This window comes from Bufo gargarizans, chromosome 2, assembly GCF_014858855.1.
Source record: "Bufo gargarizans isolate SCDJY-AF-19 chromosome 2, ASM1485885v1, whole genome shotgun sequence".
NCBI classification, from domain to species: domain Eukaryota; kingdom Metazoa; phylum Chordata; class Amphibia; order Anura; family Bufonidae; genus Bufo; species Bufo gargarizans.
This window is the reverse complement of record NC_058081.1, coordinates 68,656,065-68,670,870: the sequence shown is the minus strand read 5'-3', so window position 1 is coordinate 68,670,870 and position 14,806 is coordinate 68,656,065. Positions and strand designations below refer to the sequence as shown.

Sequence of the window (14,806 nt, the reverse complement as noted above, 5' to 3'; positions counted from 1 at the left end):
TGTAAAGGAAAACTGGCTGAGTTGCCCATAGCAACCAATCAGATTCCACCTTTAATTTTTCAGTGTGCCTTTAGGAAAATGAAAGGAAGAATCTGATTGGTTGCTAGGGGCAACTAAGCCAGTTTTCCTTTAAACCAGTTTTAATAAATCTCCCCCTGTCCCTTTTATGATTGGAATGACACGAAATACAAGGGGCTTATTTTTTTGAGCTTGGTTAGGAGAGTGGAGAGTGGTGGCATGTTTTAGCAGCAGCGCCCATATCACCACCTGAAGCGGCGGTGCCCTCCAGATTAGCTGTGCTAGGTGTGAACAGCTGGTGACATGGATCTCTGAGGGGAAGAGTCTGGCGTCCTCACCACCTGCAAGCTGATATGTTCCTGTCAGGCGGGCCCTGCATGACTTGTGGCGGGTGTGGACTTAGCAAAGCATTAGCAGAAACCACCTTCACTAAGATACAATTTACACTTCAGACTCGCTAGAAGGTAACACAGGCAGCGGCGTGGATGGGCCCCTGTTATATACCCTATTGCAGTCACCCCTCTAGTATCTAAAGCCTGGGGCTAAATCTATTGCAACATCCGGCACTGAGGAAGAGCAGGTCATGGCAATGACTGAAAACAGTGGGCACCATGGATTCCTACTGTCCGTACAGTATTGTGTGACCTATTCTCACTAGTGTCCCTGCACCCCCATGGGTCTCAGTGGCTGTCAATAACAGTGGGGGCACTATGGCTGACATTATGGGGCTCTCTGAGGCTGTCACTGACAGTGGGGGCACTATGGCTGTCATTATGGGGCTCTCTGAGGCTGTCACTGACAGTGGGGGCACTATGGCTGTCATTATGGGGCTCTCTGAGGCTGTCACTGACTGGGTGCTCTATGACTGACATTATGGGGCTCTCTGAGGCTGTCACTGACAGTGGGGGCACTATGGCTGTCATTATGGGGCTCTCTGAGGCTGTCACTGACAGTGGGGGCACTATGGCTGTCATTATGGGGCTCTCTGAGGCTGTCACTGACAGTGGGGGCACTATGACTGACATTATGGGGCTCTCTGAGGCTGTCACTGACAGTGGGGGCACTATGGCTGTCATTATGGGGCTCTCTGAGGCTGTCACTGACAGTGGGGGCACTATGGCTGTCATTATGGGGCTCTCTGAGGCTGTCACTGACAGTGGGGGCACTATAGCTGACATTATGGGGCTCTCTGAGGCTGTCACTGACAGTGGGGGCACTATGGCTGTCATTATGGGGCTCTCTGAGGCTGTCACTGACAGTGGGGGCACTATGGCTGACATTATGGGGCTCTCTGAGGCTGTCACTGACAGTGGGGGCACTATGGCTGTCATTACAGGGCTCTCTGAGGCTGTCATGACTGAATCAAGAAGGGACTGAAAGACTTGATTATTACTCATCCACTACTACTACTATTGTCTCTCTAAAATACCTGACCGTGCCGGTTATCACTGATCCGCTTGTCCCCATTCGCACCTACCTCCAGCTATAGTGCTTTGATTGGGCAATCTATTGTGCGGCAACCTGGGGTATTTATCAATGCAAAGCTTGGCACAATTGCCCTTCAGCACTACTATGAAGTGGCCCTCCTCAGCTGTCACGTAAGTACAGGGCTTGCTGGGGGCAGATCACCGCGCATTATAGTACAAACCACTCGGTGCACTGAAGGTGGCATGCCCACAAAACCCAACATTAAAATGGCGCCAACATTTCTCTACTTCCGTTTCTGATTGGTCTGATCGCCGGTGACGCGTTATACTGCCCTACCTCGTGAGATTTCCCTACCCTCTGACTTCCTGTCGCATGAGCGATGACGTCGGGGGGCGTGTCTCACTTTTCTCCATCTGCGCATGCCCAAAAGGACACTCTAGTGAAAATCTCAAGGCTGAACTTAGCAGCACGCCGGGAACCTGCGCATGCGTCTGGGAGCCGAGACGCGCCTGCGCAATGTGATGGTAGGGAAAAATTACGTCCCAGTGCGCAAGCGCCGAGGGTAAGCATGAATATCCATGCCAAAAGCACTTTTAACCCTTTGCAGGAGCTATTCTCATATTGGTTCTTGACTGATTGTCCTCCTATATATAGGTTCTATTATATAGGGGGTCTGTCTGCACAGTATATGGGGGGGTCTGTCTGCACAGTATATTTGGGGGGCTGTCTGCACAGTATATTTGGGGGGCTGTCTGCACAGTATATTTGGGGGGCTGTCTGCACAGTATATTTGGGGGGCTGTCTGCACAGTATATAGGGGGCTGTCTGCACATTAAATGGGGGGGCTGTCTGCGCAGTATATGGGGGGCTGTGTGCGCAGTATATGGGGGGGCTGTGTGCGCAGTATATGGGGGGGCTGTGTGCGCAGTATATGGGGGGCTGTCTGCGCAGTGTATGGGGGGGCTGTCTGCGCAGTGTATTGGGGGGCTGTCTGCGCAGTGTATTGGGGGGCTGTCTGCGCAGTGTATTGGGGGGCTGTCGCACAGTATATGGGGGGGATGTCGCACAGTATATGGGGGGGCTGTCTGCGCATTAAATGGGGGGCTGTCTGCGCAGTATATGGGGGGGCTGTGTGCGCAGTATATGGGGGGCTGTCTGTGCAGTATATGGGGGGGTGTCTGCTCATTATATAGGGAGGTCTGTGCAGTATATGGGGGGGGGGCTGTCTGTGCAGTATATGGGGGGGCTGTCTGTGCGGTACGGTATATTGGGGGATGTATGTGCAGCATATTTGGGGGGGGCAGTGTATTATATTTGTGGCCTGTGTGTTAGATGTGTACAACCCTATTTTAACAAAAAAATAATAAAAATTCCCTATATCTCCTATGCCATGGCATGTTTTTTGCTACGAAACTGCAGTCATCTCGTCACTTGGAGAAGGATGAGAAGCGGCCCCCATCCAGAAGGACACACCTGCCACCAAATCCGTCTCTCACTGGATTCTGTAATCCCCGTCTGCTGTGTATATGTGCACCGTCCGTCTGCTGCACTGCGTCTGTTCTGCCATTTGCTCTAACTATTTTAATAAAAAAAATTGTGTCACAACTCTGACCAGCATGTTCTCCTATGGAACACAAAGTACCTGAAGTGGTAAGAAGAAGCCCATGTGTGAGGCCCGCGCCCTGGCGGGAGCATTGAAGGGGCATCTGACAGGTGACGAGCTGCTCCTGTGTACTGTGATCACCGCGAGTTCAGAGGTCGGCACCCATAGGCTGTCCACATGCTGTGAATTACATCTCCCATCATGCTGGTAAAGTATTATGGGAGGTGTAGTCCAAAACATCTGGAATACCAAATGCGTATGAATGAAAAGCATGGTGTGTGACTGGTCAGTAACAAGGGTTGAAGCCTTGACGTGGCGTTACTGCTCACATGTGTATCCATGTGCCAATTCAACCAATGTGAGTGACTGTAATTAATACTGATTAGGTAACTATAAATACTGTGACAATGGAGAATTAAACGACTGTATCTCCTACACACTGCTTACACCGTGACCGTATCTCCTACACACCGCTTACACTGTGACCGTATCTCCTACACACTGCTTACACCGTGACCGTATCTCCTACACACTGCTTACACCGTGACCGTATCTCCTACACACCGCTTACACTGTGACCGTATCTCCTACACACTGCTTACACCGTGACCGTATCTCCTACACACCGCTTACACCGTGACTGTATCTCCTACAAACTGCTTACACTGTGACCGTATCTCCTACACACTGCTTACACCGTGACCGTATCTCCTACACACTGCTTACACCGTGACCGTATCTCCTACAAACTGCTTACACCGTGACCGTATCTCCTACACACTGCTTACACTGTGACCGTATCTCCTACACACTGCTTACACCGTGACCGTATCTCCTACACACTGCTTACACTGTGACCGTATGTCCTACACACCGCTTACACCGTGACCGTATCTCCTACACACCGCTTACACTGTGACCGTATCTCCTACACACCGCTTACACCGTGACCGTATCTCCTACACACTGCTTACACTGTGACCGTATCTCCTACACACTGCTTACACCGTGACCGTATCTCCTACACACTGCTTACACCGTGACCGTATCTCCTACAAACTGCTTACACCGTGACCGTATCTCCTACACACTGCTTACACTGTGACCGTATCTCCTACACACTGCTTACACCGTGACCGTATCTCCTACACACTGCTTACACTGTGACCGTATGTCCTACACACCGCTTACACCTGTGACCGTATCTCCTACACCACCGCTTACACCTGTGACCGTATCTCCTACACACCGCTTACACCGTGACGTATCTCCTACACACTGCTTACACTGTGACCGTATCTCCTACACACTGCTTACACCGTGACCGTATCTCCTACACACTGCTTACACCGTGACTGTATCTCCTACACACTGCTTACACCGTGACCGTATCTCCTACACACTGCTTACACCGTGACCGTATCTCCTACACACGCTTACACCGTGACCGTATCTCCTACACACTGCTTACACCGTGACCGTATCTCCTACACACTGCTTACACCTGTGACCGTATGTCCTACACACCGCTTACACCGTGACCGTATCTCCTACACACCGCTTACACTGTGACCGTATCTCCTACACACCGCTTACACCGTGACCGTATCTCCTACACACTGCTTACACTGTGACCGTATCTCCTACACACTGCTTACACCGTGCAGTATCTCCTACACACTGCTTACACCGTGACTGTATCTCCTACACACTGCTTACACCGTGACCGTATCTCCTACACACTGCTTACACCGTGACCGTATCTCCTACACACTGCTTACACCGTGACCGTATCTCCTACACACTGCTTACACCGTGACCGTATCTCCTACACACTGCTTACACTGTGACCGTATCTCCTACAAACTGCTTACACCGTGACCGTATCTCCTACACACTGCTTACACCGTGACCGTATCTCCTACACACTGCTTACACTGTGACCGTATCTCCTACACACTGCTTACACCGTGACCGTATCTCCTACACACCGCTTACACCGTGACCGTATCTCCTACACACTGCTTACACTGTGACCGTATCTCTACACACTGCTTACACCGTGACCGTATCTCCTACACACTGCTTACACCGTGACCGTATCTCCTACACACTGCTTACACTGTGACCGTATCTCCTACACACTGCTTACACCGTGACCGTATCTCCTACACACCGCTTACACCGTGACCGTATCTCCTACACACTGCTTACACTGTGACCGTATCTCCTACACACTGCTTACACCGTGACCGTATCTCCTACACACTGCTTACACCGTGACTGTATCTCCTACACACTGCTTACACTGTGACCGTATCTCCTACAAACTGCTTACACCGTGACCGTATCTCCTACACACTGCTTACACCGTGACCGTATCTCCTACACACTGCTTACACTGTGACCGTATCTCCTACACACTGCTTACACCGTGACCGTATCTCCTACACACCGCTTACACCGTGACCGTATCTCCTACACACCGCTTACACTGTGACCGTATCTCCTACACACCGCTTACACTGTGACCGTATCTCCTACACACTGCTTACACTGTGACCGTATCTCCTACACACTGCTTACACTGTGACCGTATCTCCTACACACTGCTTACACCGTGACCGTATCTCCTACACACTGCTTACACTGTGACCGTATCACCTACACACTGCTTACACGGCCATAGAGGGACATATGTTCTGACCTTTCTGAGACCTGGGGGGATTTAAATGCGGTGTCTCAGAAGATATGTTGTAAGAACAGCAATTTTTTTTTTAAACATTCATATTGTTCTTAACCTTACATCATGTTATGTTTTTTTTTTCCCAACATTTAAACAGGTTACACAACGCGTTGCTGATCTATCCAGGACGGCTTCAGGATGGACTATAAGAAGGAGGTTCAGTCCCGATTGGGTCCGGCGCAACCTCAGGGAGTACATATATAGCGGCCTTGGTTTACGACGACGCACAATGGCACAAAGAAGGTAAATTATATATATTTTTTAAAGAAATGTAAATGAAATGTAAAAAGAAATGTAATTTAAAGGGAACCTGTCACCGGGATTTGGGGTATAGCGCTGAGGACATGGGTTGCTAGATGGCCTCTAGCACATCCGCAATACCCAGTCCCCATAGCTCTGTGTGCTTTTATTGCTTAAAAAAATCAATTTGATACATATGCAAATTAACCTGAGATGAGTCCTGTATGTGAGAGGAGTCAGGGACAGGACTCATCTCAGGTTAATTTGCATATGTATCAAATCTGTTTTCTTACACAATAAGAGCACACAGAGCTATGGGGACTGGGTATTGAGGATGTGCTAGCGGCCATCTAACAACCCATGCCCTCAGCTCTATACACAAAATCCCAGTGACAGGTTCCCTTTAAGGGACTGTCTGTAACAGCAGAGCGTTTGGCTACCCTGTTTTGGACAGCCAACTTATGGTGTAATGTAGACGTAGCATCGGACATGGATGGTGTTTTTAAAGGTAAATTTTTATTTAATTTTTTTCATACAGAACTAAGAGCAGCACTCTGGAGACTGAACAACCTCCTGATGCGGAAAATGAATGGATCGCCAACGCCAGACCTCCTGTCCCTCATGCATCTGCTCGGGAGAATCCGGGTCCCCTACCGGATCCCTCTGCTCAACAGAGGCTCTTAGGTTGACATCCAAATTTAAGAGCCCTGCTGAGCATGCAGAGATCCGGTGTGCCAAAGCAAAATGTGGACCGTGTAGAGGTTGTTTCCAACACTGTAGAAGGTTTGGACGAACATCAGAAGGAGTTTAGTGCTGCCTTGATTCGCCGCTGGGAGGGAGCAGAGTCGGCGATCCAATGCAGCCCTAACTACCATTATGGGGTAAGCATAATCAATTTGGTGGACTCAATGACGCCCGAGCAGTTGCATGAGTTTAATATCATGCTTAGAGAATGTGTCACAGAAATTGGCCACGGCCCCCACAACCTCATCCCACACCAGTGACCATTACCGACAACCTTCCCATTCCCAGCCCCCGGGCATGTGTTCCCTTCTGTCTCTTTTCTACTTCTCCGTCCCACTATTTTCCCCACCACCTCTACACATGCTCGGGTACCCTCCTCCTCAGACCCTTATACAACCCACAATTTCAACCTGCATCCTTTCCTGTGGACTGTATTTTTAGCTCAGAGAATAAAGAGGACAGGGGGGCTACCATTGCCAACCTCAAACCACCTACACGACAGTCCTACTCCACTAAAAAAAATTATTTTTTGTATAGTATGTATATATATATATTTTTTTTTTATGGATATATTGTAATTTATACAAAAATAAAAAAATGTATAGTTAACTTCGATGTATTTGTGTTTTCATTGGCCGGTACAGGGTAACAGTACCCTTTGGCACTACCGCTGTGGTGACATTAAAACCACCATAGGGTCACTACTGTACGTTTATTGAAAAGCCCTTGGTATTTTTTTTTGCCCTAAACTACATTATTGCCAAAGGTGAACCATGAACAATACCATCAGTAATGAGCTATGTTTTGGCTCTTTATTGATCGTAGACCCTATGATTGGCACATGAACAGCAAAGGCTTGTTCGTTGTTCAATCTTGCCCCTTTTCATTTGAGCCCTTGTGGGAGTCACGGTCCATCAGCATCATCAGGAATTCATTAATAAATTGTAATTTAACAGTTTGATTAATGATTTCCCTATGACGCTATGACATAACTAGTGTGATTACCACAATGGACACACAAGGGACTAACTGCTGTTAAAGGGGTATCCCAATCAATGGTGGCATATCACTTGAATATGCAACCATTGTCTGATAGGTGTGGGTACCACCGATGGGACACGCACCTATATTGAGAACGGAGCAGGTAGCGCTGTGGCTGGAGGACACCAGATTTAATGGGGTCCGTCGACCACTGTTTGCTAATCCACAACTCTAACATAGAGAAGAATGGAGGGCGGCAGAGCATGCGCATTGCGCCATACTCCAATTTCGGGGACCAGTTCTCAATATAGGTGCGGGGAACAGCAGCTATAAGACAATGGGGGCATATCCAAGCGATATGCCCCTATTGTCTGAGATGAGAAAACTCATTTTAAGGCCTCTTTCACACGACTGTATTCCCTACAAGAGGGCCATATGTCCCACACTGGCATTGATCATGCCAACAGGAGTACACACAATCCTAGATTACAATGATGCTGCGCAAGTCGAGCTTCAGGTGGGGCTATTGTTTAGCACGAATAGAGAATAGATCATATGAATGCGGGACAATAGCCCATTGTGAGGCACAACATGAACAACATCAAGATGCCATGTGCTCCTGTACGCACGATCAATATCGCCCGTTAACTATCACTATACATGTTTTAGTGCATATAGTCGTGTACAAGAGTCCAAAAGGTGAGATACGGTCACGGTGTAAGCAGTGTGTAGGTGATACGGTCACGGTGTAAGCAGTGTGTAGGAGATACAGTCACAGTGTAAGCGGTGTGTAGGAGATACGGTCACGGTGTAAGCAGTGTGTAGGAGATACGGTCACGGTGTAAGCAGTGTGTAGGAGATACGGTCACGGTGTAAGCAGTGTGTAGGAGATACGGTCACGGTGTAAGCAGTGTGTAGGTGATACGGTCACGGTGTAAGCAGTGTGTAGGAGATACGGTCACGGTGTAAGCGGTGTGTAGGAGATACGGTCACGGTGTAAGCGGTGTGTAGGAGATACGGTCACGGTGTAAGCAGTGTGTAGGAGATACGGTCACGGTGTAAGCAGTGTGTAGGAAATACGGTCACGGTGTAAGCGGTGTGTAGGAGATACGGTCGCGGTGTAAGCGGTGTGTAGGAGATACGGTCACGGTGTAAGCAGTGTGTAGGAGATACGGTCACGGTGTAAGCGGTGTGTAGGAGATACGGTCACGGTGTAAGCGGTGTGTAGGAGATACGGTCACGGTGTAAGCAGTGTGTAGGAGATACGGTCACAGTGTAAGCGGTGTGTAGGAGATACGGTCACAGTGTAAGCGGTGTGTAGGAGATACGGTCACAGTGTAAGCGGTGTGTAGGAGATACAGTCACGGTGTAAGCGGTGTGTAGGAGATACGGTCACAGTGTAAGCAGTGTGTAGGAGATACGGTCACGGTGTAAGCAGTTTGTAGGAGATACAGTCACGGTGTAAGCAGTGTGTAGGAGATACGGTCACGGTGTAAGCAGTGTGTAGGAGATACGGTCACAGTGTAAGCTGTGTGTAGGAGATACGGTCACGGTGTAAGCAGTGTGTAGGAGATACGGTCACAGTGTAAGCAGTTTGTAGGAGATACAGTCACGGTGTAAGCGGTGTGTAGGAGATACGGTCACGGTGTAAGCAGTGTGTAGGAGATACGGTCACAGTGTAAGCGGTGTGTAGGAGATACGGTCACGGTGTAAGCAGTGTGTAGGAGATACGGTCACAGTGTAAGCGGTGTGTAGGAGATACGGTCACAGTGTAAGCGGTGTGTAGGAGATACGGTCACGGTGTAAGCAGTGTGTAGGAGATACAGTCGTTTAATTCTCCATTGTCACAGTATTTATAGTTACCTAATCAGTATTAATTACAGTCACTCACATTGGTTGAATTGGCACATGGATACACATGTGAGCAGTAACGCCACGTCAAGGCTTCAACCCTTGTTACTGACCAGTCACACACCATGCTTTTCATTCATACGCATTTGGTATTCCAGATGTTTTGGACTACACCTCCCATAATACTTTACCAGCATGATGGGAGATGTAATTCACAGCATGTGGACAGCCTATGGGTGCCGACCTCTGAACTCGCGGTGATCACAGTACACAGGAGCAGCTCGTCACCTGTCAGATGCCCCTTCAATGCTCCCGCCAGGGCGCGGGCCTCACACATGGGCTTCTTCTTACCACTTCAGGTACTTTGTGTTCCATAGGAGAACATGCTGGTCAGAGTTGTGACACAATTTTTTTTTATTAAAATAGTTAGAGCAAATGGCAGAACAGACGCAGTGCAGCAGACGGACGGTGCACATATACACAGCAGACGGGGATTACAGAATCCAGTGAGAGACGGATTTGGTGGCAGGTGTGTCCTTCTGGATGGGGGCCGCTTCTCATCCTTCTCCAAGTGACGAGATGACTGCAGTTTCGTAGCAAAAAACATGCCATGGCATAGGAGATATAGGGAATTTTTATTATTTTTTTGTTAAAATAGGGTTGTACACATCTAACACACAGGCCACAAATATAATACACTGCCCCCCCCAAATATGCTGCACATACATCCCCCAATATACCGTACCGCACAGACAGCCCCCCCATATACTGCACAGACAGCCCCCCCCCCCATATACTGCACAGACCTCCCTATATAATGAGCAGACACCCCCCCCATATACTGCACAGACAGCCCCCCATATACTGCGCACACAGCCCCCCCATATACTGCGCAGACAGCCCCCCATTTAATGCGCAGACAGCCCCCCCATATACTGCGCAGACAGCCCCCCCATATACTGTGCGACATCCCCCCCATATACTGTGCGACAGCCCCCCAATACACTGCGCAGACAGCCCCCCAATACACTGCGCAGACAGCCCCCCAATACACTGCGCAGACAGCCCCCCCATACACTGCGCAGACAGCCCCCCATATACTGCGCACACAGCCCCCCCATATACTGCGCACACAGCCCCCCCATATACTGCGCACACAGCCCCCATATACTGCGCAGACAGCCCCCCCATTTAATGTGCAGACAGCCCCCTATATACTGTGCAGACAGCCCCCCAAATATACTGTGCAGACAGCCCCCCAAATATACTGTGCAGACAGCCCCCCAAATATACTGTGCAGACAGACCCCCCCATATACTGTGCAGACAGACCCCCTATATAATAGAACCTATATATAGGAGGACAATCAGTCAAGAACCAATATGAGAATAGCTCCTGCAAAGGGTTAAAAGTGCTTTTGGCATGGATATTCATGCTTACCCTCGGCGCTTGCGCACTGGGACGTAATTTTTCCCTACCATCACATTGCGCAGGCGCGTCTCGGCTCCCAGACGCATGCGCAGGTTCCCGGCGTGCTGCTAAGTTCAGCCTTGAGATTTTCACTAGAGTGTCCTTTTGGGCATGCGCAGATGGAGAAAAGTGAGACACGCCCCCCGACGTCATCGCTCATGCGACAGGAAGTCAGAGGGTAGGGAAATCTCACGAGGTAGGGCAGTATAACGCGTCACCGGCCCGAAACCACCTACCAGCCAATCATGTGTGAGAGGCGTGTCACGCCGCTGACAGATCCTCCCATAGGCCACAGCCTACTGCGTTCTGATTGGCTGCCGACAGTCACTTGCCTGTGATTGGTTTAACTCCGCTCTGAGAGCGCTGTGATTGGTCGGCAGCTCCTGAAGTTTCTGGAGTGCGGAAGAAAGATCTGGAAGGTTCTGGAGGTGGAGCCGCATCTATACAAGGGACTGGCTGTCACGGAGTCTGCTTAGCAGTGTCTTTACGAGCGCCCTATACAGGTACGTGGGGTTGGTGGGTTTTGCATTCGGTGTGGGCACCGTGCTGCTACATAGGCAGTGGGCACGCTTGGCTTTTGGCCAATTTTGGCTAATAAATGATCCCCCCCCCTGAGATGAAGCAGTTTGATTATAGTAGTAGTCCTGGATGATGGGGGTAGTCTTCCCCATGGTAAGTGTATTGGACCTGCCCCCCAGTGACTGGGTCTTCATACTTTCTCACTCGGGACGTTTACTGTCCACACGACCTGTGATCAAAAAGTATAAAATCGCCCTCCTACGTGCTCCCAGCAAGTTTCCATCAAACTTCTGCAAAATGACACATTTTTCCGTAAAAACCGCGTCAAAAAACTGCACTGTATGTTCCTGCCATTAAAGGGGTCCTCCGGGTCGGCGCCTAACTTGGGTCTAATATCGAACCTGTGGCGAGAAGACCCTTCCAGTAGTACTTGCCCTTCTGCTGATTCCGCCATCTCTGCTGGCGTCACATGACTGGCGGCGGGTTCTTCCTCTGACGTCTCTTCTTCCTGTAGCGGTCGGAGGAAGAACCCACAGCCAGTCACAACCCCGCAGCCGGGATCGGCGGAAAGGTAGGTACCGCTGAAGGTGTCTTCTCTCCACAGGTTAAAGACCGCTTTTAGGTACAGGTCCCGAGAACCCCCCTTTAAGATTGTGGCGTCGTGCAGCTAATGGCGGTGAGGGTGGTCACGTGATCGCTACGTGCGGGGGAGATCCAAACCTGCTGTCCGATCACCTCACTGATTCGTCCTGGGGTTGCCATCGTCGGTCGTCATGTAACCCCGGCCCTTAGATGGATGCTGTTGTGTGACCCATATCCACAGGATAGGAGGTAAGTGTCTGATCGGTGGGGGGAGTGAAGGCTTTGTGTCCCACCCATCACAAGAAAGGGAGACCCCATGTGAATGGAGCAGTGACGTCACTCCGTGGGACTGCCGGAGAGAAGTACAAGCTCGACCACCTCTCCATTCAAATAGGGGGATGCTGGGCCCCCATTTTAGTGATTAGCAGGGCCCACAGTGCTCAGACCCCCACCAGATCACTTATCCCATATCCTGTAAAAAAGTATTTGAAATGGAACAACCCCTTTAATCCACAGTTGTTATAAAGTTCTGAAGTGTTTTTCAAGAGCTCTGCCTGCTGTCAGTGAACAGAACCCTTGACTTAATTTGTCTCCACAGCTGAAGGTTTGTTACAATTATATCCAGTCTAGACAATCTATTGCAAGCTAAACCCCCTGGACCATGTCCTTCGGGTAGAAAGCGATGGGGACAGGAGAGAAATTTGTCAAACTATGTCAGCAAGCACAGATCTTGAAAATGTGGAAGGCGTGAAACAAAGTGCATCGGTAGCTGATCCTTTCAGGCAGCTTTAGTGTACGGAGAGGGATTATTTGCACAGGCCTTGGCGTGGTATAATATAGATGCGGTATGTGGCGGTGTGTTTACCTGCGGCTTAGCTTGTGTTTGCTGTGGAGAGGCAGGGACGCGCAGCTCGCCTGCTGGGTAAGGAGCGGCTGCCAGTACCGATCCTCACGTCACCCCGTCTTTGTTGCGCCCCCTTTTCTGGGTGATACTGACGTGTGCTCCATTCCTCCTCCTCCGCAGGTGTCTGGTTACACCCCTAACTGGAAAGGTCAACAAGAAGCATGGGCAAAGATTACTACAAGATCCTTGGGTTGTCCAAGGGGGCGTCAGAGGAAGACATCAAGAAGGCGTACAGGAAACAAGCCCTGAAATATCACCCGGATAAAAACAAGGATCCTGGGGCGGAGGAGCGCTTCAAAGAGATTGCTGAGGCTTACGATGTGCTGAGCGACCCCAAGAAGAGGGAGATATTCGACAAGTACGGCGAGGAGGGTACGTGCCATGTGTATGCGTGGGCATCCTACGATGTCCGGCGCAGGCGATGGAGTCGGTGGGGGCGTTTCTCCTCCACAGTTTAAAGTGCTTGGGTCAATATAGTAAAGGGGTTGTATCTTCCATACCCTGGGGGCATATCACATGTCTGATAGGTGCGGGTCCCACCTCTGGAACCTTCACCTGCGTTTAGAAGTGAAGAAGGGCGCACCGCGCATGAGAGGCCACCCTCCTTTCTGTTCTATGGGGCTGCTGAAAATAGCCGAGCGGCGTGCTTGGCTAGTTTCGGAAGTCCCATTGAAATGAACAGGAAGTGCGGCCACCGCTCCGTTCACTTCTATGGGGCTGACGGCCACCTCTGAGACCTACATTTATCTTTAGAATGGAGCCCGCCTGCGCAGCTGCCCTCCATTCATTTCTATGGGAGTGCTGAAAGTAGCAGAGCGCTGGCCATCAGGCTCATAGAAGTGAATGGAGCGGTGGCCACGCTTACGCAGTGCGCTTCCCATTCATTTCAACGGGACTGCTTAGCTATTTTGGCACTCCCATAGAAATGAATGGAGGGCGGCTGTGCCCTCCTTCACTTTGCGGGCTCCGTTCTAAGGTGCAGGTTCCAGCGCATATGCCCCCAAAGTATGAGATGACACAACCCCTTTAAGGCCTGACTAATAGGCAGTTATGGAGAATGAACCAGTCATTCCAGACAATATCTCGCTGATGAGCAGAGGGAAGAGCTGCTTTCACAGGCAGCAATCGTCCCCACTGTATGGGGATGAGTGATCACTGTTGTGATCGTTGGTGCCCATAGTGAATCATTGTCATCCTCGCGCGATTGGCGGCACATTGACACAGGGCAATGACTGGGAACACTGATTTCTAAGAATTGCCCTGATTGTCAGTCAATGCATTATCTAATGATCCGATATAATCCCCTCCATAACCCAGATATGGTAGTAACGGACCGGGCGTTGCACATCAGATGGTGTTTTTGCCCTCTTCTCGTTGGCCAATGCCAAACACCTGGTCAGCTACATACCTCTTTTACTATAAGGGCATGTCCACACTGGACCAGTGGCTGTACCCCAAGGGTACATGCACACAGCAGGGCGGTTTTCGCTGCACCTCGCATCCACATGTGTTGATCTCACCCTTTGCATTGCAAGGGGTGAAAATTTGCACGCTGTGGATTCGAAAATTTGCAGTGCAGGCCAATTACCGCTCGTATTTCGGCAGCATATGGATGAAAAACTCATCTGCTTAACTGGTTCTGTATTTCGCTGCAGATTTTCCTACGCCTAATACACTAATCAGTGAATGTGATCCTTCCTGCAGCCTGCAGTAGTTCTCT

The 14,806-nt window shown here is 49.9% G+C and overlaps 1 protein-coding gene across 1 annotated transcript; it reads left to right on the top strand.

The window, feature by feature from the left end:
- The first annotated feature begins 11,471 nt into the window (after window positions 1–11,471).
- LOC122925650 (dnaJ homolog subfamily B member 1-like) lies at window positions 11,472–13,544 on the top strand. Its single transcript, XM_044276999.1, has 2 exons — window positions 11,472–11,584; window positions 13,207–13,544. The coding sequence occupies exon 2, from the start codon at window positions 13,248–13,250 to the stop codon at window positions 13,542–13,544; it is 297 nt and encodes a 98-aa protein (XP_044132934.1). The 5' UTR covers window positions 11,472–11,584; window positions 13,207–13,247.
- The last annotated feature ends 1,262 nt before the right edge of the window (window positions 13,545–14,806 follow it).